General features: G+C 41.1%; 1 protein-coding gene across 2 annotated transcripts in view; it reads left to right on the top strand.

Moving 5' to 3' along the window:
* The window catches only part of ANKRD28 (ankyrin repeat domain 28), a 223647-nt gene that overhangs the window by 173916 nt on the left and 22549 nt on the right, over positions 1–27182 (top strand). For both annotated transcript variants that reach the window (XM_077491375.1, XM_077491374.1), the window contains exons 15-19: positions 8781–8892; positions 13135–13161; positions 15406–15480; positions 21127–21328; positions 23540–23627. In XM_077491375.1, the coding sequence (XP_077347501.1) occupies positions 8781–8892; positions 13135–13161; positions 15406–15480; positions 21127–21328; positions 23540–23627 (504 nt within the window). The remainder of the gene's footprint in view (positions 1–8780; positions 8893–13134; positions 13162–15405; positions 15481–21126; positions 21329–23539; positions 23628–27182) is intronic.

Here is a 27182-nt window from a genome sequence, read left to right as displayed (position 1 = left end):
TGCCTGTGTAACACATTTTAGTCCATCTTGGTAGACCTCTTCTTACACCTAGGAATGTAATGGACCTGTTGGTAGTAGGTACTCTGAGTAGAGAGAGCTTATTTCTTTCATTAGAGGACACAGGGTAATTCTGAGATGAGATGGAATATGGTTATACCGCTGCCTACAGGAGATTAGACACTAGCAATCAAATCTGTTAGTCACCCAGATATGACCCCTTACACTCCCTTCATACTCTAGTTTTGTGCTGGTGTCTTAGGAGAATGGATGTCTTCTCTTTTTTGAGAGAAGCATACCCTTTCTGCCCCCTTTCCAGACTTTTTTTTTTTTGTTTTTTCTGCTTTTATCAAGAGCACTTTTTTCTTCAATCGCTTGAGAGCTTATTTCTTGCATATTTTCGTATTGCCTAATGCCTGGAGAGCCTTGGAGGATTTATTCAGATCCTGTCATTCAGAAGATGTGGGGCTGGCTTGTAATGTGACCCTTGGACACTGAGCTCTGCTTGGAGAGCTCACTAGACACCTGGTGTACCATGTAAGTCATCTGCAGGGAGTTTTTCTGGTCCAGGGCTATAGTACACCTGCTGGTGGAACCCTCTCCCTGAAGACACCTTAATGAGTATGCCCATCAGAGGGGACAAAGACTGCATAGATGGTGCATGTTATGTGGGTCCTGGTCTGGCACTCTCCAGCTTTGAAGGCTTCCAAACCACCACAGTAAGTCACAAGATCTTGCCCTGTTGCAACCTTATGTTGTTTTTTTTTTTTTTTTTTTTTCCAATACATTTTATTAGTTTTTTTAGACAATATCAACAATCGTACAATCCACTCTCTGTTACAATTAAATGTCAATATTGTCATAAGCCTTCTAGAAATTATCAAAATACCTTCTTAAATATTTCTTTCAAAGAAAAAGTTCAATATAAACATACCAAACAAAAACACAATTGGTGCCTTGCCTTCTAAATCCTGCATACGGTATATTTCATACAGGCATAAGCAATATAAGAATTGGCTGATCATCATGAATACCTATGTACACTCCAAGATAGGGCACACCAGCCAGTCTCCCTCTTAAAACCATAATCTTTTCAGAATTAATGAAATCTTATCTAATCCCAGGGTAACAAACCACCTATTCCAAATTTGTTTGGGCAGTTTCTGTGTTGGTAGATGAATAATAATTAGCTTTTCCTTAGATATAGTATGATTTATTTGTGTTTTCAGTTCCTCCAGGGTGGGGGAATAGGGGGATAACAGTTTTTGGGCAATTTGCGGGTTTCAAATAACTTGAGTAATAGGAACATATGAATAAATGCACGAAACTAATGCGCTCCACCTGACTATTATTAAATGTGTAAAAAAATATATATCTGAAAAAATATAAATATGTGAACCTAAAAATATTCCGAATACGTGTACATATATAGGAAGCCGCCAGCAAGAAATGGTGATCTCAACACCAAAAGAATATATAAAATGCAAAGAAATGCGGCGCTACCTAAAAAACTAATAAAATACAATAATAAAACGCATATAATGCAACAGTGAATCCACCTCACTAAAGTGATAAATGTGCAATGTTAAACCGTGAATGCTATAGTATCCAATAAAAATAATGGATGTGCATAAATCTTCAAAACATCATGCGTGAAATAATAGCAAAATATTAAATGTGAAAATGGCTGAATAAATACTCCTATATGAACAGTATAAAAATGACAAATAGTAAATAAAAGGTGCTTCTCTAATAAAGTCCATGCAATTAAACAGTGAGCATGTATCACAGTCCATGCAAAATTAGTATAGTGTTCTCCAAATCCGTGACTGTCCACCGATCAACTTCAGTGCCCAATTTCAGTGCCACAACTCAGTGCACCAACTGTTTCCCCCAGCCTCTCACCTCAGAAATCAAGTATACAGGCACTGCAACAAAACAGATGTTCACTCGTCCTTAGCAGTCCAGCTTCACCAGAATACCACTGTATATATAGGAATAGTGTTTCCCCAGTATCTTCAAACAGGTGAGATTACCGTTGGTGGTACATAGGAAAGACAAGGGGAGGCTCTCATGGGTAGTAATCAACAGCAGCGTTTTAATAGATAAAATAAATCACTTACATTGAAGCAAATGACAGCAAACTTCGCAAATCCGAACGGAACTTCCGGTCTCGGCCGCGACCGGAAGTGATGACTGCAACACCAAAAGCTCCCTCACTGACGCGTTGCGTCACGACCTCGTGACTTTTTCAAAGGGTAAAGGGGGAATGGTGTTGACGGAGCATATATACGATCAGCGCCGTCGTCATGGTAACCATGGCGGCGCCGTCGTACATGTAAATACAAATCTAATATTTTTTATATATATATTTTTATACAGATACATATATTTTTTTTGTATTTTTACTTCTTTTGTTTTTATTGTATTTTATTTTATGCGATATGGATTAAAAAGGTAATTTTTTTTATAGAATTATATATATATATATATATATATATATATATATATATATATATATATATATATATATATATATATATATATAATATGTCTAGATCATTAGAAGAACAGATCTGAAGTTTAACCACTAGATGTCGCTCTTTATATATACTAGGATTTATGTCTGTTTATTTTTTAAAGATTTTTTAATATTGTGCTTATGTTTTGAGATGTCAATATGTTTTGTATTGTAAAAATGGCAGCTAGTACTTTAATATATGCTGTTGAAGATTAGGTTTGTATTTACATGTACGATGGCGCCGCCGTGGTTACCATGACGACGGCGCTGATCGTATATATGCTCCGTCAACACCATTCCCCCTTTACCCTTTGAAAAAGTCACGAGGTCGTGACGCAACGCGTCAGGGAGGGAGCTTTTGGTGTTGCAGTCATCACTTCCGGTCGCGGCCGAGACCGGAAGTTCCGTTCGGATTTGCTGTCATTTGCTTCGTTCGTATTTGCGAAGTTTTCTGTCATTTGCTTCAATGTAAGTGATTTATTTTATCTATTAAAACGCTGCTGTTGATTACTACCCATGAGAGCCTCCCCTTGTCTTTCCTATGTACCACCAATGGTAATCTCACCTGTTTGAAGATACTGGGGAAACACTATTCCTATATATACAGTGGTATTCTGGTGAAGCTGGACTGCTAAGGACGAGTGAACATCTGTTTTGTTGCAGTGCCTGTATACTTGATTTCTGAGGTGAGAGGCTGGGGGAAACAGTTGGTGCACTGAGTTGTGGCACTGAAGTTGATCGGTGGACAGTCACGGATTTGGAGAACACTATACTAATTTTGCATGGACTGTGATACATGCTCACTGTTTAATTGCATGGACTTTATTAGAGAAGCACCTTTTATTTACTATTTGTCATTTTTATACTGTTCATATAGGAGTATTTATTCAGCTATTTTTACATTTAATATTTTGCTATTATTTCACGCATGATGTTTTGAAGATTTATGCACATCCATTATTTTTATTGGATACTATAGCATTCACGGTTTAACATTGCACATTTATCACTTTAGTGAGGTGGATTCACTGTTGCATTATATGTGTTTTATTATTGTATTTTATTAGTTTTTTAGGTAGCGCCGCATTTCTTTGCATTTTGTAATAGGAACATATGGTTTTTCTGGTAAAGTAGCCTCATCCACCAGGTTCAATAAACATATCCCTGGATCTTGTGCTAAGGTAACCTGAAAACCTGTCGCCATCGTGTGGATCAAGGTGGCAGGGCCACTGTTGCATTTAGGACAAAAGGGATTCTCCCTACGATGCCAGGGAAACCGTTTTTGTGGAGTGTGGTATGTCCGATGCAGAAAAAATAACTGGGTAAGTTTGTGGGTGGGGGATAAGCCAACCTGTGAGGTGCAGACTATTTCTCACTGGTGATCTGTTATAGGGCCAAAATCTCTGGCCCATTGTTCTTTAGCCAGAACAACCACCCATGCTTGATAACTTAGCGTGAAGAGTGGAATAAATATCTGGAAATAAGGCCTTAGTATCACCACTCTGTAGTATAGATAAAATAGTGGACCTGCTATATGTCAATGTAAGTGCATGAGTTTGAGACTGGATGTCTTAACTAGAGTTACTGAAAAAAAACTCTAACTTGGGAGATCAAATTCCCCACACATTTGATCAAATAGTTTGCAGGGGCATTGTCATACAATTGTACCATGACCGTATCCCTTTGTTAAACCACAATTCAAAACCCTTCAGCTCATTCAACTTCCCTGATGTGTTCTTACTGTACTACTGTCTCTGGTTGTACATCCCCCCCCCCCCCTACTTCATTACCCTGGAATTCATGCCAGTAGCTCAAGCCATGATACTCCATGTATTTGCATGAGTGGGAAATGGGCACTGCACCAGTATTTACTGCGCTTGCATTGTAGTGCATGATTGCATAAATCGCTAATCCCATCTGAAAACGCTGCAGTCAGACTTGTATGTCTATGTGAAATACAAGTGCAGTGATTAATGAACTTGTAGTCCACCGACTCTTCCTCAAGCTCAGTAGCTGAAAGCCTGTACAATCAAGCTGCTGGAGGAAGAGTCTGCAGGAGCCTGCGCAATGCACCTACAATCCACTGATTCTGGTGGCAATGCTTCCCAGGCTCTTTGGCAAAATAATAACTGCACTTTTTTGTTGTTGCAAATATGTGCATTTATCTTTTTTTTTTTTTTTTTGCAAAAGGTAGACTTATCCTTTAAGATGTGGGCTATTCCTGCTGTGGATCTGGCTGTTTCTTGCCTTAAGGTTCTACTATTCTATTAAAATATTTTTTTGTATAAAGATCCTGTCAATAAAAAAATGGAAGTCTCCCTAGCAGACCCTGCCCTTAAACTGGTCATTGCTGTCCTATCCACCTGCCATATACTCTGGGTTTATGGTCCAAGTTTTTAAACTCAATTTAATCCTTACTGACCATTTGGTTTGCCAACAAGTGCAACATATGCTTGTGTCCTTGCGTGGTTTGTAGGAGAGAGATGGTTATATCTATAGTTTTCTTATTTGTACAGCACAAGACACAGACTGAGTATTCCTAGATCCTGGGTTATAGGCTGATATCTTTTTAGGTGATTGGACACTGGCAAGCTTTTGAAAATGCACTCCTAGATAACCGTGCCCCATTCCTCAGTTTTTGCTAGTGTCCTATGGTGAATGGACCCTTAGGGAGAAATAACTCTTGGTTTAACTGCTTTTATTTTAAGAATCTTGGATTAACACTTCATTGTCTCCTAATACAACATAGAAACAATGCATCTAGATTTGTGCAACCTCTGTAAAAATCTTGAAAACTGTACCCATATCCTACGTTGTGGGCTGGCCTGTAAAGTTGCTTTGCCACTAAATTCCGCATGGGCACTTATATCAGCACTTTGTCCAATGCATGTAGTTAGCAAAAGGGTGCTTTATAGGCCAAGGCCTGTGGTCCATCTGTGTGGAACAAAGTACCTGCAGACCCCTTTGGGGGTTTGCCCACGTTAGTGGGTGAAAGCTGGATCCATTGTCGTGGACAAATAAGACAGGATCACACTGTATCTTTGACTATTACAGTAAAGAACGGGCTATGATTTTAAAGTATTCAGCAGAAAGAAGGGGAACTTGGACAGGAGGGTCAGCATTTACTGAAACTGATTCCCTTTCCTCCAGCAGCAGCTGAATTCCAGCGGGAGGCATAGGTGGATAAGTCGCCTTTCAGCTGCTGCAGGAGGGAGGGGGATTGGTTTCTGTAAATGCTGCTGCTCCGCTTGATTTACTGGCCAGCCTCTTGCTCTCTAAGGCTTTTTACCTTAAGGCATATAACACATTAAGGTAAACTTTCTGCCTTTGGGACCAATTGAAGGCAATTTTCTTTTTTTTTTTATATCTTAATTGCACATGCAGATGTTGCTGGCCAGTCACAGTACATCAATTAGCGTCCCTGTGTAGATCTACACAGGAAGGAAGGCCCATTTTCAAGTCCGTTAAGGTGGTTGTAAACCTCGGACATAAAATATGAAAAAGCACATCCTTCTATACTGTGTACTTGTCTCTTGCTAACGCTCTGAGTGTCATTGCTCTCTGCTGCCTGGTTCCTTTATCAGCCTCACTCAGTTCTGGCAGGTTTTCTGTCACCAAGAGTTAAAATGGCCTCAGGGAGTGAGCTGCAGCACAGCCTGTGACTGTTATCCACAGCTGTACTTGTTCTTCCTGCTGTGTAAAAGGGGGCGGGGTTGTGTCTCTTCCTCCAATCACATCATGGGTCAGTAGGGGGCACGGAAGGCGGTCACTCACCTGTACGTGTTTGTGCCTGTAGCTGCCGTCCGCTCGCAGTATATATATTGACAACAGTCTGCAGGTAGTTTTAAAGGTTATTGTAACACACTGCATCTGCTTTGGTAGTTTGGTTTACTTTTTTATAGTGCTTTATAGCTGCATCTCTGACTGTACTGATGATCACTTTCTCTCAGCAGCACTCTGTAGATGGGTAGTACAGTATCTAGGTATAAAATGTGATTCAGATTCTTGAACCATAGCACATTTCTGCCACTTGATGACCAAAAAAAAAAAAAAAAATATATATATATATATATATATATATATATAAAATATTTATTTTACAAGTTCTATATAAACTTTATTTAGATTTGCAGCTTCATCTGTCAAATATTTTTTGGGTAGATCTGAAATTCAATTGATGATTTTCTCGTTCACTGAGGGACACCATTGGAAGGTCTCCAATGTAGCACCCCCTGTCCACTCCCCTGTGACAGATTTGATTCTGTTTTGTTTATGCTCTGGAAACCATCACTGGAACCAGTTGACTATCCTTTTTATTCCCCAATAATATAGTTTTTCTGCTTATGAAAAGGTTAAAGATATTTGTCAGTGGAAGGAAAGAAAATAGGATTTTTTTTTTCTCTCATTTTAAAATCCTTTTCTTGGAGTTAATTTAGGGACACACACCCCACCCCTTTGTCTTTATGACCATACTTTTTGGTACTGCTTTGCTACAAAACTGAGGCATACTAGGAAGAGTTATTCTGGGCTGGCCTACAGTATTTTTTTTTGCCAGTGTCAGTCCTTTTATAGATGGCAGTATAGCCCGCAGATTCAGGGCTTCCTGTGCCCCTCAATGGACTCCCAAGAAAAACATTTTACAGTGAGTACAAAGGTACTATTTTTGCTTTTAAAATTTTTTTTTTTTTTTTTTTTGGAGGGGTTTCTGTAAATATTTTGACTTGGGGCCAGTTCGCACCAGACGCAGTTCCGTGTGCTTTTTTCTGCACTAAAAATGCACGCACCGTGTTTTCCATATATTCCAATGGCTTTAGTTCACACCATGCAGTAAAAATGGAACTGCATCTGGTGTGAACTGGCCCTAAATGCCACTGTTATATATTTAGTAAACCGACAATATGCGCATAAGTGTCCAAAACAATCAAGCTGAAATGGCATTTGCATGCTCTGACACAAGTGGTCCTTAAAAGAATCAAAGCCTTTACTGCCATAAAATCGAAAAACCCTATCCTTCCTGTGTGATATGTGGGAGTTTTTTTTTTTTTTTTTTTTTTTGTTACTATTCATTTTGTCTGTTTGTGAACCTGGGTAACTGCTAATATGCAAATATTGGCCAATATACTACGCAACTTGGCTAAAATATTGTTTCTTTGATACTTTAACTTCATTAGGGCTTACTGCAGCCATGCAATGTCTGTACCCTCATTCACTATTGCATCATTATAAAACACATGGAACTAAGAACATACAGAAGTAAACCTCTTTAATTTTCTCCTGAATGAAACTTGCTCAGCTGGAATTTGGTACCTACAAGGATAGCTTCCTATGTCTGGCACCTTACCTAGTTGCTTTGGGGGGTTGTGAGCAAGAAGGCTCAGTAAATCATATCTGATGGATATATTTCTGGCAGCATGGGTGGCAGTCGCTAGGTCATGGAAATTTTCATATATCCTGTTTTCACTGACCAATAGCAAGTTAGTTTGAATAACGACAAATGAAAAATGACTGCTATTTTGAATGTTGAATTTTCTTTATTTGAAAAAAAAAAACAGAATCCCTGGATATAGTGGGGGAGATTTACTAAACAGGTGCACACAGAATCTGGTGCAGCTGTGCATAGTAACCAATCAGCTCCTAGCTACAGCTTGATCAGTTAAACTTTGGCAATAAAGCCTAGCAGCTGATTGGTTACTATGCAGTGCTTCGCCAGATTCTGAGTGCACCAGTTTTAGTAAATCTCCCCCAGTAGTATATCTCTAGTTCATAAATAACCTGTGCAAGCTGAACCAAACAGACAAATATAGCTTTTTAGAACGTCATCCTGCATATCGCTTTTTATCTTTTAGTCTCCCCTTTTCCCCCTTCTTTTCTCCCAGTATATTTGATTGCGAGTTCTTAGGCTGATTAATGTCCTCTCTATTGAGTTTCACTGCAAAATCTAAGTAGTCGGAAAGGGAAAACCATTACGGATGGTCGGAAAGGGAGTTCATCAGCAATCCGCGCTTAACAATTTTTGCAAACCCACTGGAAACATTTTTCTTGTTCATTACCTCCATATTTCTTCTTTACATGTATGGCAATATTAAAAACTTTAAATAAAAATTATTCTAAACTTGCTCAGCCAATTTTTTTGTTTTTTACGTCTATGACAATAACCCATGTTTACTTCATTAACAGAGTGTTTGTTAATTTTTATAAGGCTGTAGTAGTATTTCTGAAACAAGAGTATCCTCTCTTAAATAACTTAACTTTCTTTTTATAGGTGCCTGGAATACTTATTAAGAAATGATGCAAACCCAGGGATCAGGGATAAACAAGGGTACAATGCAATTCACTATGCAGCAGCTTATGGACATCGTTTATGTCTAGAACTGGTAGGTAGAAGTCTAAAACATAATTGGGGGGTGAGACTTACTAATACATACACATCTGAGCTAATTCACTGAAACTTGGGCAGACATAATCTGGAGTAGCTGTGCATTGTGACCAATCGGCTTTCATATTCAACTTGCTCAGCTAAACTTTGCTTGCCATGCACTGCAGCCCCAGATTCTGGCTGCTCCATTCTTCGAAAATTCAATCCAATGTGTAAGTGTAATAATTTCATTTGTTTATTTTTTTCATATTGGGGTGTGTACCTGTCATTTTTTAATGTGATTTAAACGTGTACATCTATGAAAAGTATAGAGTACAGGAATGAAGATCAGTGTAACAATAGGCATGGGAATTACTTAAACATATTGTGTATGGTCTGAGAAGAGGAAAGGGACTACACAGTCTAAACTAATGTAATCTACCTTGACCCTATTTGTTTTATGGGATCAGCATAATACCATTTTTATTGCATTCTAATGTTGGGATAGACAGCCGGATTTTCTGATGACCATGCCAAACAATTATTCAGGCAGTTCAGTATATGATTAAAAATTTCACCTATGTTATTAAACTATAGACTTTTGGTGTGCGGGTAACTTTAGTGCAAAACTGCTACAAGCATTTTTATTGAGATATACTATTAAAAGTGTCATTTGAAGTAAGGGCCTTGTACATTTATATTCTGTTTGTAAAAGTAGACTGAGCTGATGTAACTTCCAGCCCTTTTCCCATCCAAGTATCAATTTAACACTGCCCAATGCAAACTTACTGGCTATGCCATCAGAGTCTTTTTAGCACTCAATTTTTAATGCATGTGGGTGCTCAGAGACTTAGATTTATTTTTTCTTAGACAAAAATCACATTTATTATTCATCTCGTCAATTTTTTTTTTTTGCTCTTGGATTTCCATGACCTTCTTTAAATGACTTCATGATCTAATAAATGCATGCTGCATGACAGTGTGTATGTATGTGTGTGTGTGTGTATATCTATATAACACCTTCCATAAGGTGTAAGGCAGTGCATGTAAACCATGCCTAAACATGTTTTACTCACAAACGTGTGCTTGTAATTTTAATGTTTATGGCAGGTAGACCCTCTGGTTGACATTGATTTTCCACTTTGATAATCTACATTGACATTCATTAATTTCTGTTTTTTTAATTGTCGACTCACCCTAGCTATTTTTATGTCTTGACATTGGGTCAAAGTGAGCAAAGCAGGGAGTTCCCACGTGGTGGGCTTTTCACTTGAAAGAACTGGTTAAGGTTGTGATTAACCCTCAGGGGATCCCCCACCCTAATCGCAGACATCAGACAGGAGGCATTGGATGCAGCCCATCGCTTAGAGTACTTGGGCCTATTCTTGGACCCAGTCCAAGCTTTTGTCATTTGAGGGGTTAAGGAACTCGCCGCTCAAGGTGAATGGATTAAGCCTAATAGGAATCCAATCGAGTGCAAGGCCCAACCGCCTCCTTAGGTATATGTAACAAAGAAGAAATTGCTGCATATTTATATTAAAAAAATGCTCTTTAAATCACCAGGGTGACACCAAAAAGGACACAAACGGTCTTGTAGACGCGTTTCACCTAGTATAATTGTGCTTAATTGCCATTTTGGTGTTTGGGTATTGGTCCCCAGAGCTCATTTCACCACCCTAGGCTTCATTAAGTTTCCAGTTTTATGATGTTGCATGGAGGGTATTGTGGCCTCATTTGAGGCAATAATGTTCACCCAGTTTCAGTCCAGTTCTCTGCAGCTCAACGTGCTGAATGTGTGTGGCGCAAGCTATTAGTTTCTGGACTGGCCCATGTGCTTAAGTCCCAAGGTCAGAATATCCCTGACCTGGTGTTTAAGCAGCATTGTGCTGGAATCCTGGAAGTCTTTTGTCCTAATAATCTGTGTCGGTGTCCTAGGGGTGTCCTAGGGATGGAAGCGGTCTAAGGGACTTGATTCTGAAGGTGCAAACCTCCCATCCACGTTCTAAAACTAGGGCTGTTTGCCATATAACTGCTAGGGTGGATCAACAAGCTTCAGGGGTGACTGGTCAACACAACAGCAAGGCTTACGTCAATTATCAAGGTGGCACCAAAAGCCTTGAGGTCCTTCCAGAAGTTAATCTAGTAATGGCTTGTCTGAAAAGGCACCTTCCCGTTTTGTCCACAGTACTCATTCCCAATGTAGACAATTGGCAGGTAGATTCAACAAGGTGAATAGGTTTGTGGCCAGGATATGGGATTCAAAGGCTTTTGCAGGTGATGCTCTGGTTACCAGTGGGATCAATCTTCTTTGCACAGGTTAGTCAGCATATATGTTAGGAGGGGACATTTTTAAGACTAGTTAGGTTGATGTTCGAATTCTACTTTAAAAGATTCTGTGTCTTATTGGCAGCAAGCTGCCAGCTCCCCCCTTTTGATTTCTTTAAAAACAAAATACCAAATATCTGCAATTTTATTTCAAACTTGACTGAAAATACAAAAATTTAGTTTTTAATTGTTTTTAGTCTTGCAAATACAAAAAAAAATTGGAATACGCAAAAAGGATATTTTGTACTTGTTAAACAAGGGACCAAAATACATCCCTGGGAATTAGACAATAGTATGCAAGCTGGGATGATGGACTATATTCAAGATTTTAGTAATGAGAACGGTATCATTAGCAGTAATCGGCATGGATTCATGAAGAATCGTTCTTGCCAAACCAATTAACCTTCTATGAGGCGGTGAGCTGCCATCTAGATAAAGGAAGATGTAGTGTATCTGGATTTTGCAAAAGCATTTGACACAGTTCCCCATAAACATTTACTGTACAAAATAAGCTTCATTGGCATAGACCATAGGGGTGAGTACATTGATTGAAAACTGGTGACAAGAGTGAGTTCAGAGCGTGGTGATAAATGGGGTGTACTCGGAATGGTCAGGGGTGGGTAGTGGAGTCCCCCAGGGTTCTGTGCTGGCTATTTAATTCATGAACGACCTGGAGGATAGAGTAAACAGTTCAATCTCTGTATTTGCGGACGATACTAAGCTAAGCTGGAGAATAACTTCTCAGCAGGATGTGGAAACCTTGCAAAAAGATCTGAACAAATTAATGGGGTGGGCAACTACATGGCAGATGAGGTTTATTGTAGAAAAATGTAAAATAATGCATTTGGGTGGCAAAAATATGAATGCAATCTATTCCCTGGGGGGGGGCAACCTCTGGGGGAATCTAGGATGGAAAACGACCTAGGGGTCCTAGTAGATTATAGGCTCAGCAATGGCATGCAATGCCAAGCTGATGTTGACAAAGCAAACAGAATATTGGCATGCATTAAAGAGGGGATCAAATACAGACCTAAAACGATAATTCTCCCACTCTACAAGACTCTGGTCCAGCCGCACCTAGAGTATGCTGTCCAGTTCTGGGCACCAGTCCTCAGGAAGGATGTCCTGGAAATGGAGCGAGTACAAAGAAGTGCAATAGAGGTAATAAAGGTTTTGGAGGAAATTGGTAGTTATGAGGAAAGGTTGCGAGCACTGAACTTATTCTCTCTGGAGAAGAGGCGCTTGAGAGAGGATATGATTCTAATTTATAAATGGCATATTGGTGACCCCACAATAGAGAGAAAACTTTTTCATGGAAGGGAGTTTAACAAGACACGCGGTCACTCATTAAAATTGGAAGAAAAGAGGTTTAACCTTAAACTACATAGAGGGTTCTTTACTGTAAGAGCAGCAAGTATGTGGAATTCTTTTCCACAGGCGGTGGTCTCAGCGGGGGGGGGGGCCGCATCGATAGTTTCAAAAAAGTTAGATAAGCACCTGATTGACCACAACATACAGGGATATATAATGTAATACTGACCTATAATCATGCATAGGTTGGACTTGGTGGACTTGTGTCTTTTTTTTTTTTTTTTTTCCCTAACCTCACCTACTATAGCTATTCATCTGTTTTGTTTTTTGTAGATTGGTTTGTACTATAATCCAAAACATATCAATTGGGGTTCACCCAAGCTTTGAGCCAATAAATAATGGCACACATTATTTTACCGCTAGAAAACATTAAATATCATGGTATCTAGCTAAATGTATAAAACTGGAGGTTTCAGTCAGGAAATTCATAGCAGGTGAAAATATGGATATGGACGTGCAAACACGGACTGGGAGAACTGCCAGTTTGAATAGACAGTGTTTTGACTTTGCTTGATATCTTTTGAAAGTGTTAACAGTTAAATTTTTTTTTTTTTTTTTTTTATAGGTTGCTAGAGAAACACCTCTAGATGTTGTAAGTAACACATTTCCAAGATGACATGAATGAATAGTTCTGAACTTGTGTATATTGTTTTGAACTCTGAAAACTGTAGCAAAGTGGCCATTGCAAGTTGGTCACTATCCTGCAAGATAGGGATATGCAGTTAGCGGACCTCCAGCTGTTTCAAAACTACGAGTTCCATCATGCCTCTGGGTATCATGCTTGTGGCTGTCAGTCTTGCTATGCCTCATGGGACTTGTAGTTCTGCAACAGCTGAAGGTCTGCTAATTGCTTATCCCTGCTGTAAAATATATGAATCCTGATAGTTTGGGGTTTAGCTTTAACTTTCACTTTTGTTTTCTTTAAATCAGTAAGAATGAATAACATTTTGAATTTTTGTAATGCTTCGCATCCTAGACAGGGACATATAATGGTTGCAAAAGTAAACTGTCCAAAGCCAAAGGTTAGAACTTTCTAACTGGAAGTTCAATGAGGAAAACTGGGTTCAGTCCTCCCTTAGCTATTTAATGCTCTTTATTTATCCAGTTGTTTCTACCAAGAATCCTAATTATTTCCGCAACCTCTGCTCGTTTTTCTACTGTTGCCAGAGTACTCTCTATTCAGCTGTGAACAGGGATTCCAGTTCTCAACTCTGTACCATGTGAGGGGAGTGTTTTCCTCCTTAGTATCCCTGTCAGTTGAGACAGTTAAGTTGCTCTTTAACATGTCACTCCAAGTGGTTTTTGGGCAATTTAATATTTATTTATTTTTTATTTTTTTTTGTGTGTGTGTGTGTGTTTTTTTTTGTTTTTTTATATTTTCAAACATAATATTAAGTATATGCTGTTCAGCCTAATAGGAAAGCCCAGCACTAGCTTTGCAACTGATCACTCTTTGTCTGCTATGAGGAGAGGAGAATGTTTCCCCTTTGTGAGCCATTTAACCACTTAAGGACCAAGCTTCTTGTTTACAAGTTAAAAAGTGTGTTTTTGTTTTTTTTGCTAGAAAATTACTTAGTACCCCCAAATATTATACGCTTTTTTTTTTTTTTAACACCCCAGAGAATAAAATGGTCGTTTGCAATACTTTGTCTCACAGTGTTTGTGCAGCGGTCTTACAAGCGCACCTTTTTTGGAAAAAATACTTTTTTGAATTAAAAAATAAGACAACAGTAAAGTTAGCCCAATTTTTTTTACATTGTGAAAGATAATTTTACGCCAAGTAAATTGATACCCAACATGTCACACTTCAAAATTGCGTCCACTCGTGGAATGGTGACAAACTTTTACCCATTAAAAAAATCTCCATAGGCAACGTTTAAAAAAAATGCTACAGGTTGCATATTTTAAGTTAGAGGGCCTAGGGCTAGAATTATTGCTCGTGTGGTTTGAACACAGTTTTCATATGCGGGCACTAGTCACATATGCGTTCGCTTCTTCGCACTAGCTCGTCGGGGCGAGTTATTTTTTTATTTTTTATTTTTTTTACAGTTTAAAAAAAAAAAAGCGGCACTCTTATTCCTATTACAAGGAATGTAAACTTCCCTTCTAATAGAAAAAAGCATGACAGGACCTCTCATCTCATATTTACATTAAAATGCAATTAAAAAAATGGCCCTTTAAAAGCTATGGGTGAAAGTGACATTTTGACGTTGCTTCCGCCCTGCAGTGATATGGACACAGGTGGGGCCCATCTTCCCCTCACTCGTCTCCATACCCAGGCAGGAGACAGAGGTGATCACCGCTGCCGACAGCTCCGGTAAGCAGCAGAGGGCACTGAATCGTGCCGCCAATAAAAGTGATCTTGCGGTGAATCCGCCACAGGGACCTCTTTTATCTTAAGCCAGACCACCTGCTGAAGATACCGGGGTTATCGCAGATAGCTGCTGGCATAACGATACCCTCCTTCAAAGTACCATATAACGACGTTGGGCGGTCCGGAAGTGGTTATCTGTGTATATGTAATCTGATATTTTGCTATTGACGTCTGTAATTGCAGCCCAGCAGATAACAGTAAATCTGGGGTGATATACTGACAACCTGCTGACTGCAAAAGGGCAAATATTTTCATATAATATTTATCTGACTGCATAAAACTTGTTTTTACTACTGAGCATAATATATGCTGTAAATTAAAATAAAAATAGAGAGCGATTTTTAACTATAGTAAGAACAGCAAAAGTGGCCTTCTGTGATCTGAAGTTGGCTAAGGTCTAATAGACAGTTGTTTACACTACGAAGAATTAAAAGGACCACTGTTTTTGTTTTTTTATTACAGCTTATGGAAACATCAGGTACAGACATGCTGAATGATGCAGATACCCGTGCTCCAATAAGTCCATTGCACTTAGCGGTAAGAATTAATACTTTAATTTTTAGATGATTAAAGACTTGGCAGAATGTATCTACAACACACTGATAATTGGTGAGTGGGGTGATTCTTCTCAATATGTTCTTTCCAGTTTGCCAGATCTATAGAGAATTGTAAATTTTTTTTTTTTATTATTATTATTATTCTGGCAACGGAGACTCCTAACTGGCAATGTTCTTTGCTGAGCGATTCTCTGGGTAAAAGAACAAAAGTACAGAGTTCGTTTGAGTTATCGTTTACTGAATGATCTGTAAAGGTATTGCTACTGTAACGGGCAACAGCGGTTTTGCAGCATGTGACAAACGGGGTAAATCTACTTGTCTAAATGTATAATATTAGTCTCAGACCAGCACAAGCACGCATCAAATAAAAGTGAGACAAGTGTTTGAACTTATTGGTATAGAAGGTGGTCAGAGACTGGCGGCATGGTACAGGAGGTGGTCAGAGACTGGCGGCATGGTACAGGAGGTGGTCAGAGACTGGTGGCATGGTACAGGAGGTGGTCAGAGACTGGTGGCATGGTACAGGAGGTGGTCAGAGACTGGTGGCATGGTACAGGAGGTGGTCAGAGACTGGCGGCATTGTACAGGAGGGGGTCAGAGACTGGCGGCATGGTACAGGAGGGGGTCAGAGACTGGCGGCATGGTACAGGAGGGGGTCAGAGACTGGCGGCATGGTACAGGAGGGGGTCAGAGACTGGCGGCATGGTACAGGAGGTGGTCAGAGACTGGCGGCATGGTACAGGAGGGGGGTCAGAGACTGGCGGCATGGTACAGGGGGGGGGTCAGAGACTGGCGGCATGGTACAGGAGGGGGGTCAGAGACTGGCGGCATGGTACAGGAGGGGGGTCAGAGACTGGCGGCATGGTACAGGAGGGGGGTCAGAGACTGGCGGCATGGTACAGGAGGGGGGTCAGAGACTGGCGGCATGGTACAGGAGGGGGGTCAGAGACTGGCGGCATGGTACAGGAGGGGGGTCAGAGACTGGCGGCATGGTACAGGAGGGGGTCAGAGACTGGCGGCATGGTACAGGAGGGGGGTCAGAGACTGGCGGCATGGTACAGGAGGGGGTCAGAGACTGGCGGCATGGTACAGGAGGGGGTCAGAGACTGGCGGCATGGTACAGGAGGGGGTCAGAGACTGGCGGCATGGTACAGGAGGGGGTCAGAGACTGGCGGCATGGTACAGGAGGGGGTCAGAGACTGGCGGCATGGTACAGGAGGGGGTCAGAGACTGGCGGCATGGTACAGGAGGGGGTCAGAGACTGGCGGCATGGTACAGGAGGGGGTCAGAGACTGGCGGCATGGTACAGGAGGGGGTCAGAGACTGGCGGCATGGTACAGGAGGGGGTCAGAGACTGGCGGCATGGTACAGGAGGGGGTCAGAGACTGGCGGCATGGTACAGGAGGGGGTCAGAGACTGGCGGCATGGTACAGGAGGGGGTCAGAGACTGGCGGCATGGTACAGGAGGGGGTCAGAGACTGGCGGCATGGTACAGGAGGGGTCAGAGACTGGCGGCATGGTACAGGAGGGGGTCAGAGACTGGCGGCATGGTACAGGAGGGGGTCAGAGACTGGCGGCATGATAAAAGAGATAAGTGTGTTGTCCCCTGTGCAGCCAGTGTGGTTGTCCCCTGTGCAGCCAAGTGATGCAGCGAAGAGAGAGGAGAGCCGCCTCCGCCATCTGGTTGAATAGAGCGCCGGGAACATCACAGCTTTAACTTCAATAGCTGTGTGTTCCCCAGTCGCATACAGCCCCCCCCCCCCCCCCCCCGTATGGGGAACTGATAGACAGATCACTTGTCCAATCTGGAAGGGTAATCTGTCTATCACAGTTCCCCGGACAAGGGTGAGGGGCTGTATGCGACAGCGCGCGATGGGGGAACACACAGCTATTGAAGTTAAAGCTGTGATGTTCCCGGCGCTCTACTGAGCCAGACGGCAGAGGCGGCTCTCCTGCGTTATAGATCTCCCATGATGGGCGGCACCAGGGGTGGGCACGGTGTTCCGCCCCACCCAGGCCCCGCCCCATTTTCAGCTCAATTATCGGCTGTTTTTTCCTTTCGGCAAATTGCCGAAAAGGGCATTTTCGGCCGATATGTTTCGGCGGCCGAAATTTCGATGCATCCCTAATAAATAAATAAATATATCTCTATCTGAAAATAAAATGCAATATATATTCAGTGATATGCAATAAACATGAACTAAATAAGTCAATTCAGTCCTACATCACCAAACTGCAGCCACAACCAAGGTAATGTGTTAAGGTATATCACTGAAAATATATATTGCATTTGTTTTATTTGCATGGCATTCATTTTGCACAGGATTATATCATTTGCTTTGGGCACAGGAGTTGATATTTTGATTGCACACAGCATTGGATATTTTTGCACAGAGGGCAATTTGTGGTTTTGCACATTATCGCATATTTTGTACATTATTATTCTACATGGCAGTTTCACACAGCATCTTTTGCACATTAATATTTGCACAGTGATTATTATAGTTATTTATAATTTGCACTGATCACTTTTTATTTTCATACTCTATTTTAGTGCACTGTATACACTTTAGATCTAGCTGCAATTTATGAAATTATTATTCATTTCACTTTGATAGCGTGAGGGACTTTACTCACATATACACTTCAAACCCTTTCCATTGTACTGACAGCCATAACATCCCTCTTACAATATTACATATTTCCCAAGCGAGCATTTTCCCAGGCATCCATTGTATCTATGGGCATCTGAGCAGCCTCATCTGCACCAGTTTTTTTGGGACGAATACCTAGCGTATCAAGCCATGCGGCCCATAATCTGTCAAATTTCCCGGGATCCTCCCTGTTGATATATGTAGTTTTCCGTAAGAGTGCTACCCATGTGCTGAATCCAGGATTTAACAGGCGGTGGGATGGCAGATTTCCAGCTCATAAAGTATTATTTTCCTAGCTTGGAATAAGGCTCTGGCGAAGGCCATACTTGTCATTTCCTCTGGGATTGCCCCCTCCAGTACGCCTAAAAGGCAACATAGTGGATCAAGAGGGAAATTGTTTGGAATACTTGGTTAGGCGTGGCCAGGACCCCCTTCCAATATCTATGGAGTTTGGGGCAATGCCAGAGGAGATGTTTCAGGTCACCTGGCGCTATTTTACACCTGCCACTATTTTACACTTGCCACACAACAGGTCAGGTAATTTTCCCATATTATAGAGTTTTGCTGGGGTATAGTGTGCTGTCAACAGGATATACAATTGGGATACTTTCTGTGATACGTTCAATGAACAAGTGTTAACAGCCAGAAGGGCCTCTTACCATTGCTCTCCTACAATAGGGCCTAAGTCTGCCTCCCACTGAGTCACTGCTTTTGTGGGGTATCCCTCCAAGAGTGCAGAAAGGAGCATAAGATAGCATTGGGATATTATACCCTTTGTTTTCGATTGCGTTTTGCAGAATGTGAAAAACAGGGGTGGGGGATTTTACCCATTCCGCTGCTGTACCCTGCGCTACAGCATGCTTTAGTTGTAAGTAATAAAATAGCTTGCCGGTAGGCAGTGCAAACTTGGACTGCAGGTCTGCGAAAGAAAGCACACTCCTGTTGTGAAAGACATGCCTGAGGTGAGTTATTCCCATGGAGCACCACCTGGTTCCCTGTTGGAGTTTGGCCAGTTCCTCATGATTTATTCCCCCCCAAAGTGGGCTATAAGCTGTATACCCTGTTACTTGCTGCAGTTGTTTGAACTTATTCCACACCTGAAGCAGTGTGTAAGTGGGCATTTGTTTGCTGGGCCGTTGAAACATCTGGGCTTCCCGGCCCTGCCCTTGTGCCAATTAGGCATTTAGCTGATGAACCTACAGGTCAAGGAGCCATAGCTCCTATTAGGTGCTGCAGCCAAATAGTATATCCAAGGGTTGGGGAGTGCCAAACCCCTTCTTTGGATATTGCAGCTGCTCCAATTTGATCCTGGGGGGATTGTTATGCCATTACATTTATCTGAATAGGGAGTTTAACGCTAAAAATATTTTCAGTGGAATAACCACTGGTGTGTCGTGTAGCAGGTATAGAAATTGTATAAGAATCATCTTAAGCTTCGTTTACCCTGCTAAGGACAAGTTGTTTCCATATATTTTGTCTCTAAATATATACCCCTTACTGACTCGTCTCAGACTATAATAATCAGTTTTGGGGATTTGTAAATGCCCAAATATTTAAAGGAAGTCACTAGGACATGGAAGAGCTGCACTCCACACTCTGTCCAGAAACATCAATGCGGCTTCAGACCAATTAATGGTAAGGCCTGAATAGTGGCCAAAATCGTCGATGAGGTACACTGTATGAGACAATGAGTTGTCCACGTCCTCCAAAATGAGGAGCATATAGTCGGCGTAGAGCCTAGGTAAATTCTTAATGTTGCCATGGATTCTTTTCTCACAGACTAAAAGTGACCGAAAAGGCCTTGTCCTCACAAAGTGCCTAAAAGGGAATTTGCACAGATTGGTGTAACAAAACCCTGCATTACCACTCATAAACATGAGAAGCTTTGCTAAATCTATTGGAAATGTAACTCCAATATGGATATATATTTAAAACGGAAGAAAAGAGATGCAGGACATTCTAGGTGCTTGTTGAATAGAACCATATAGCAAAAATCAGTTAAAACCGTAATCTTTATTAGATCACACAAATGGCACTAAATACATTAATATATTCAAGTATCCTCATCCATTGAGAGTAGATGACTGTACAGTTTCCATGCTTTTATGTTCAACATTTTTCACCATATAGGCTTCTTCAGGAAAGGGCGTGGTATGACTACTAAACAAATAGAAAATATATCACACATTATCATGGCAGTTGGAAACATTATACAAAATATACAAAAATACACAACACATAATGGTAAGGATGCACCTCACCATCATGCAAAAGTTTTAACAAGCATCGTGTCCTAATGCCAGTAGTAATGGGGTGGTGAACCCATGAGAGCAGATTCAAGGTGAAGGGAGTTTGTCCATGGCGTTAATATGCACCCACCAACTCGGATATGATCACACGTATACTGAATCGCCCACAGAAAGAGTTATATGTTCAAAAAAATACAGATTTTTTTTTTTTTTTCGTTTTTTCGCACTGGTTGTTATAAAGATGGACTCTAATATGGATGAACTATATATACTTTGTGGCTTTAGCTGGTGTGTTGCTTGGATAACATTTTGGCGGCCTTGTTACCTGGTATTCTGTAGTAAAATTGAGAGCCTGAAAGTAGTCTTGTGACTGCAGTAATGTATAAAATACCTTGCATGTGTAACCATTTCAGGACCCCAGCTGAAACCATTTCTTGGTTGGCATATCTAAAGGATATAGCACTATTCCTCAGTTGAAGTTTTGTTATGTAGCTTCATTGTGGGGAATTGTATTGAAAGACAGAATACAAAATGTTTTCTAGCTATTAATCTCCAGCATAATTATGCTGTGAATAGAACAGTCTCTGACATGATCAGCTTCCAAATATATTTATAAAAAAAAAAATCACATGCCAAGTTCATGCCCTTTTTGGCTAACTTAGTATTCATATGACTTATGCCAAGGGCTTCAAGTCATGTTTAACAATAACATTTTTATTCCAGGCATACCATGGGCACCACCAAGCATTAGAGGTGCTAGTACAATCTTTGCTCGATTTGGATGTAAGGAACAGCACTGGAAGGACTCCTCTGGACCTGGCTGCTTTCAAAGGTCACGTTGAATGTGTAGATGTTCTCATCAACCAAGGCGCATCAATATTAGTAAAGGACTATGTTGTGAAAAGGACTCCCATTCATTCAGCAGGTATGGCAAATTAGAGGGAGTTTAAAATGCTATTAAACCCAAAACCAGTCTGGGGTTGCATAGTGTTATAACTTCTAGCAGATTTAGATACATTAAACTAATTTAAGCCATGTGTCAGCTAAAGCTTTGTAAGCATATAAGAAGTATGACCAAAGCTTTTTTGGCTGTACTTCTCCTTGTGGCTTGTAGGAGTGCAGTTCAGTAGGCCAAAGCCCACAGTCAGGTGATGTCAGAGCCAGTCCAGGCTCTGAAAAAATCCACCCGGAAGTATGGACCAACAGCTGGCTCAGTCTCTGCGGAGAGCCTGAGCCAGCTGTTCCTGCCCCCTCCACTGCCCAGCACTGGAGTGGCAGAGCTGAGAGCTGCTGACTAACACTCAGCTTTCTGCAGGCTGAAGACCGAGAGCTCAGCGATGAGTGGTATTTGATCGCTCTTTTCTCTGTCTTAGAGGCAGGATCACGAGGTGAAAATTAAATCTTTGAAAAGGAAACTAATGCAGCCATCACATCTAAAAAGGAGTAAGCTGCAATATAATGGTTTTCTTTTTTTGTTTAATACTACTTTAACCACTAAAGTATCTGAAGATTTCCCCCCCTTAATGACCATGCCATTTTTTTGCAATACGGCACTGCGTTGCTTTAACTGACAATTGCTTGGTCGTGCAACGCTGTACCCCAACAAAATTGACGTCCTTGTTTTTCCCCCACAAATAGAGCTTTCTTTTGGTGGTATTTGATCACCTCTGTGGTTTTTATTTTTTGCGCTATAAGCAAAAGTAAACGCCAATTAAAAAAAAAAAAAAATTTTTTGCTATAATATCCCCAAAATTTTAAAAAGTGTCTTCCTCGGTTTAGGGGATATGATATGTATTCTACATATCAGCCATAGCATTTTTTTTTTTTTTGTTTTAAACAATCTATTTATAGGAGACAGGGTATTACAGCTTGATATACAGTAAAAGAATGAAAAAAAAAATGAAAATGAACAGAGAGGATAAACATTTGCTGTAGGTAATGCTAATACGTAATACTCCAGTCCTTCCTTTTTTGTTTTTCACTTGTAGTAGGAACAAGAACATGAATAGTCAACAGTCATAAATTAACTTGGTACTGATTAGGTTATTGAGAGAGTATTTACCAGGTGACGGGTCAGCACGGTAGGTCAACTCGATTGTTGGGCTGAGTAATCCCATTCCGCAGTCTTTCGTGCAGTATAGGACTGGTCTGTCCTCTTGTAAGGGGTTCTCGCGCGTGATACGCTTGGTCAGCTTTAACGTTCAAGATAACTCACGTGGGGCCGACGGCTTCCTAGACGACCGCGTGCGGGGGGGGAGGGGGGCAGTCCTGCATAACAGCGGCACCAAAGTGCCATTTCCCTGCTCAAGTCAGGTTGTCCCATGGCTTCAGGTCACCAAATTTTTGTTGGGCCCCCAAAGTCCTCCATTCCTCACCTGGCACTCAACATAGCAACCATCTGCCCATAGGCAGTCATAACTATTCAAGTCATAAAGTATTAGAAAGTAGTTAAGTGAGAAAAAGAAGGGAAAATAAAAGTGTTTTAGAGCATACCTGAAGCCTCTCGTCCGACTCCGCCTCCTCTTCGAGCTCCGTCAACCTCTCCATACATGTAGGATGATCAAGGGGGTGAGTGAAGAGAGAGAATAGCTTCCTGTCTCCCTGCCCCTGATTAATGAAATGTTAAATTGAGTGTTGGAGTCTCCTCAGCTCCTGGTCCCCATCTGTAAGCCATAGCATTTTAATTAACCTTTTGGATTTTCTATGCATTGACTACATATAGGGTAATTTTAAAGTAGCTTTCGAGATTTAAAAAACAGTTGTTGTGCTTGGTTGTAGAACTGTAATATATGTAGTGGTGCAGCCACTGTTCAATTATACCTAGACTTTTCAGAATTGTCACTAGCCAGCATTGAGTTATGACTTTTGACTGTTATGATTTGCACACAATTATGCCTGAAGCAGTCTTGGCTTTGTACTGTACAAACTCCCAGACACTGTTTTATTTTTAAATACTTGATAGAATAAATTGCTAAAAATTCATTTTATTGAATGGCATGCATCTAATGTTTATTGTGTGACCCAAGACTGATTTGTACGTCAGTGCTGATTTTTTTTTATTTTTTTATTTTATTTATTTATTTATTTGATTTTTTTTTTTTTTTGATTTTTTTGCACCCCCCCCCCCCCCCTTTAGCAATCAATGGACACTCCGAGTGCCTAAGACTCCTGATTGGAAATGCAGATATTCAGGCTGCAGTGGATATTCATGATGGAAATGGACAGTAAGTGCATGCTTTTTACTCCAGCAGTATTGGGTGTAACTATGAATTGCTATACAAAATTGTGAAAGGTTTAGGGTCCTAACAAGCCTGTTAAAGAGATACTAGACACATACTGTTTAAAGGCTTGTTTGGCTGTACTTCTCCTATGGATCACAAGAGCGCAATTCTTTTGGAGCTCCTGTGACCAGTTGTCCCCAGAGAGCCGACTTCAGCCCACACAGAAATCAGTCCAAGCATCTCCGAGAGCCTGAGACTGCCGCTCCCCGCCCCTCCACAGCTCAGCGCTCCAGTGAGCGAGGAGGAGCATAGCAGAGAGAGCTGCTGATTTACAGTCAGTAGCTCTCTGCTCGGACCGATGCTGCATCCACCTAGGTAAGTATGAAAATGAAAAAAAATATCCCATACTTTTCTTAAGTTATGTTGGCCCTTCTATTTCTGTATGTGGATGATGACACTGTAATTTTAATTAAAACAATTAAGTACTATTTTTCCTAATTGATATACAATTGTCCCATGGCCCAGCTCTTTACCAGCCTGTCTGCAGGGCAACATAAGCAGGGGGAGCTTCTAGTCCTCTGCTGCTGGACACATGTTCAAAATAAAAAGCCTTTGGAATACAGACTAAGAATTTATAATATCAATAAGCTGTTTTTAAATTGTCATACAAATATGTATTTGAAATCAAATATTTTTTTTTTTGGCAATAACATGGTGTGAGTGGATTTCTGCCAGTCACAGGCTGCTTAATGCCCCTCCAAGTATACCCTGCTGATTCAAACACACAGCCACAGTATCCCAGAAATGTGAACATTCGCCTAGTTGGAAGCAGCATGTCACTTCATTACTTAGGGGCTCATTTATAATGTAGAGTAGATATTGCTATCTACTTGCTATGAACCGCTGCCCTGTGTGCACCACAACCCATCCCATTTATAACAGTTGGGTCATGGTATGTAGCAGGCAAAGCCCCACAGAACTCTCTGGTTAATGAAGCAAAGAAAACTGAAGGCGAGCCAGTCATGTGACTGATGGATCACATGACTTTTTTTTTTTTTTTTTTTTTTTTATTACGAAAACATCCGTTGGTTTTATTGTGCTTCATCAACTTCACTGTCCTGTGGTGTGCTGTGCACATTTGTCATTGATATCGATTTCCATTGTAAATGTGCAGTGTTAATAGCCATATTGCTTCTTGTAAGAGTCCTTCACCCCTAAGTAAAGGTGAATGACGTGCTTTTGTACAATTCTCAAAAAAACAGTTCCTAGAATGCATAAAGACTGGTGCAGACAGATTTTGCAAAAGGGTGTTTCATGTGTCCTAAAAGTGGTGCACCTGTCCAGAACTTGAATTTGTCACATGCTGTGCAACTTTAGGAATGCATGAGAGATGCCAAAAATCATCTGCGCCAGTTTCTCTCTGCACGCCAAGAAAGGGTTGGTCTTAATTGGCTCCACTTTTATAATCTATGAACTGTTGCATTTTATTTTGAATTTGACGCATTTTTTCTATTAGTATTCCTCACAGTATGTGAGTATATCACAAGGTTTTAGAGCTTATTTTGTATTTTAAATGCGGCATGAGTTCCTGTAGATGAAATTTCACTACTTTTCCTTCTTCTTTGTCTGACATCAATGTTCTATTACTCAAAAGTCAGGAGACCTTTCCCAAATGGGTACACAACAATAAACATTGACATGTTTTGAACTTGAGACTGTACTTCATTACTTTGTGTCATGGAACTCTAGCAAGTATATGGTTGTGCATTTCTGGGTTCACTTACTGCATACATGCTCCTGATTTGGTTATTGAAGGCATAGAATCCAGAGGAAAATCGGTGGTGATCTGGGTGAATTAGAACCTTTTTCAGTTTAAATGTAAACCAGATTGGCACTTGTTTAAAATTTTAAATCTTAAAAAGCGGAGGTCCACCCTAAAGTGGACCTTCCGCTCATTGGAATCCTCCCCCCCTCCGGCGCCACAATTGGCACCTTTCAGGGGGGAGGGGGGGTGTAGGTACCTGTACAGTACAGGTATCTGCACCCACTTCCGGTGTAGATTCTGCAAAAGGCATGCCCCTTTCCGCAGAATCTACGCCCCTTTCCGAAAGTCCCCCGCTGCCTGCTGGGAAACACATGGATCCCAGAGACAGCGGGGACTATCCTTATTGCGCAGCGCGACTCGCGCATGCGCAGTAGGGAACCGGGAAATGAAGCCGAAAGGCTCCACTTCCTGATTCCCATACCCAAGATGGCGGCGGCAGCACCCGAGAGACGATCGAGAGATCGGCTTCAGGTGCCGACATCGCGGGCGCGCTGGGCGGGTAAGTGTCACTATTTTAAAAGTCAGCAGCTGCAGTATTTGTAGCTGCTGGCTTTAAAAAGAAAAAAAACGCGGACTCCCGCTTTAATAACATTACATGGTTTACTGTTTTCATTGGAGGACAAAACACGATAGAAAGTATTTGTTTAAAGGTACCTCACACATATGGGTTTAAACACTGACCTAAAAAATGCTATGGTAAAAAAAGCTTCATTTTGCTAACCCATGCAGACTCTAAGTGTCCCTTTTTAGTATTGGCAAATGAAGCCCTGCCTGCACGCCTCGGACATATGCTTTATTGTTCCACCTCGCCAGCCCAGTGGAGTCTTGAGCAGTTGCACATGCGCAGTAATCCAGTCCTATGCTAACACACGGATGCCCGCATGTCTCTCATCTCCGCCCTCACCCAGCCCCTCCAGCCCTCTCGGCTCTCCTCTTCCTTCCAACAGTAATCCTCCACTCTCCCCACCCTCTCCCTGGCTCAAACTCACAAGTGTGATTAATAAGAAAATAAATAAGATGCCTACTGGGATATGTGACAATCTTATCCAGGGAGTCGGTGCAAATGCAGGAGACTACATCACTAGCCTAGGCGAATGACAGGAGAAGAAAACGGCAGTAAAAAAAATAAGGTATTTACTGCCACAATATTAACTGTTTGCTTTCCAAAGAACACAGGAGGGGCAGAACATTTGATTTAAGGAAAGTAAATAAAATAAAAATGACTAAAGGTCTGCTTTAACGTGTGATGGCGTAAAATACAATAATCAAAAAATAATGCCATTACATTCATAACGTGCAAAATGGATAGTGCAACACATTAACCAATGTGATAGAAAATGTTAGTTGCATAGTAGGTGAGGTTGAAAAAAGACACAAGTCCACCAAGTCCAACCTATGTTTGGGATTATTACATTGTATATCCCTGTATGTTGCAGTCGTTCAGGTGCTTATGTAATTTTTTGAAACTATCGATGCCCCCTGCTGAGACCACCGCCTGTGGAAGGAAATTTCACATCCTTGCTCCTCTTACACTAAAGAACCCTTTACGTTTAAAGTTAAACCTCTTTTCTTCTAATTTTGAGTGGCCACAAGTCTTGTTAAACTCCCTTCCGTGAATAAGATTTATCCCTATTGTGGGGTCACCAGTAAAGTATTTGTAAATTGAAATCATATCCCCTCTCAATTCTCTTCTCTGGAGAGAGGAAGTTCAGTACTCACAACCTTTCTTGCTA

Source organism: Lithobates pipiens, unplaced genomic scaffold (assembly GCF_037356315.1).
Source record: "Lithobates pipiens isolate NorthernLeopardFrog02 unplaced genomic scaffold, aLitPip1_a1.2 Scaffold_19, whole genome shotgun sequence".
Taxonomy (NCBI): Eukaryota; Metazoa; Chordata; class Amphibia; order Anura; family Ranidae; genus Lithobates; species Lithobates pipiens.
The sequence above is the reverse complement of the archived record's forward strand: the minus strand, read 5'-3'. Positions and strand labels throughout refer to the sequence as shown.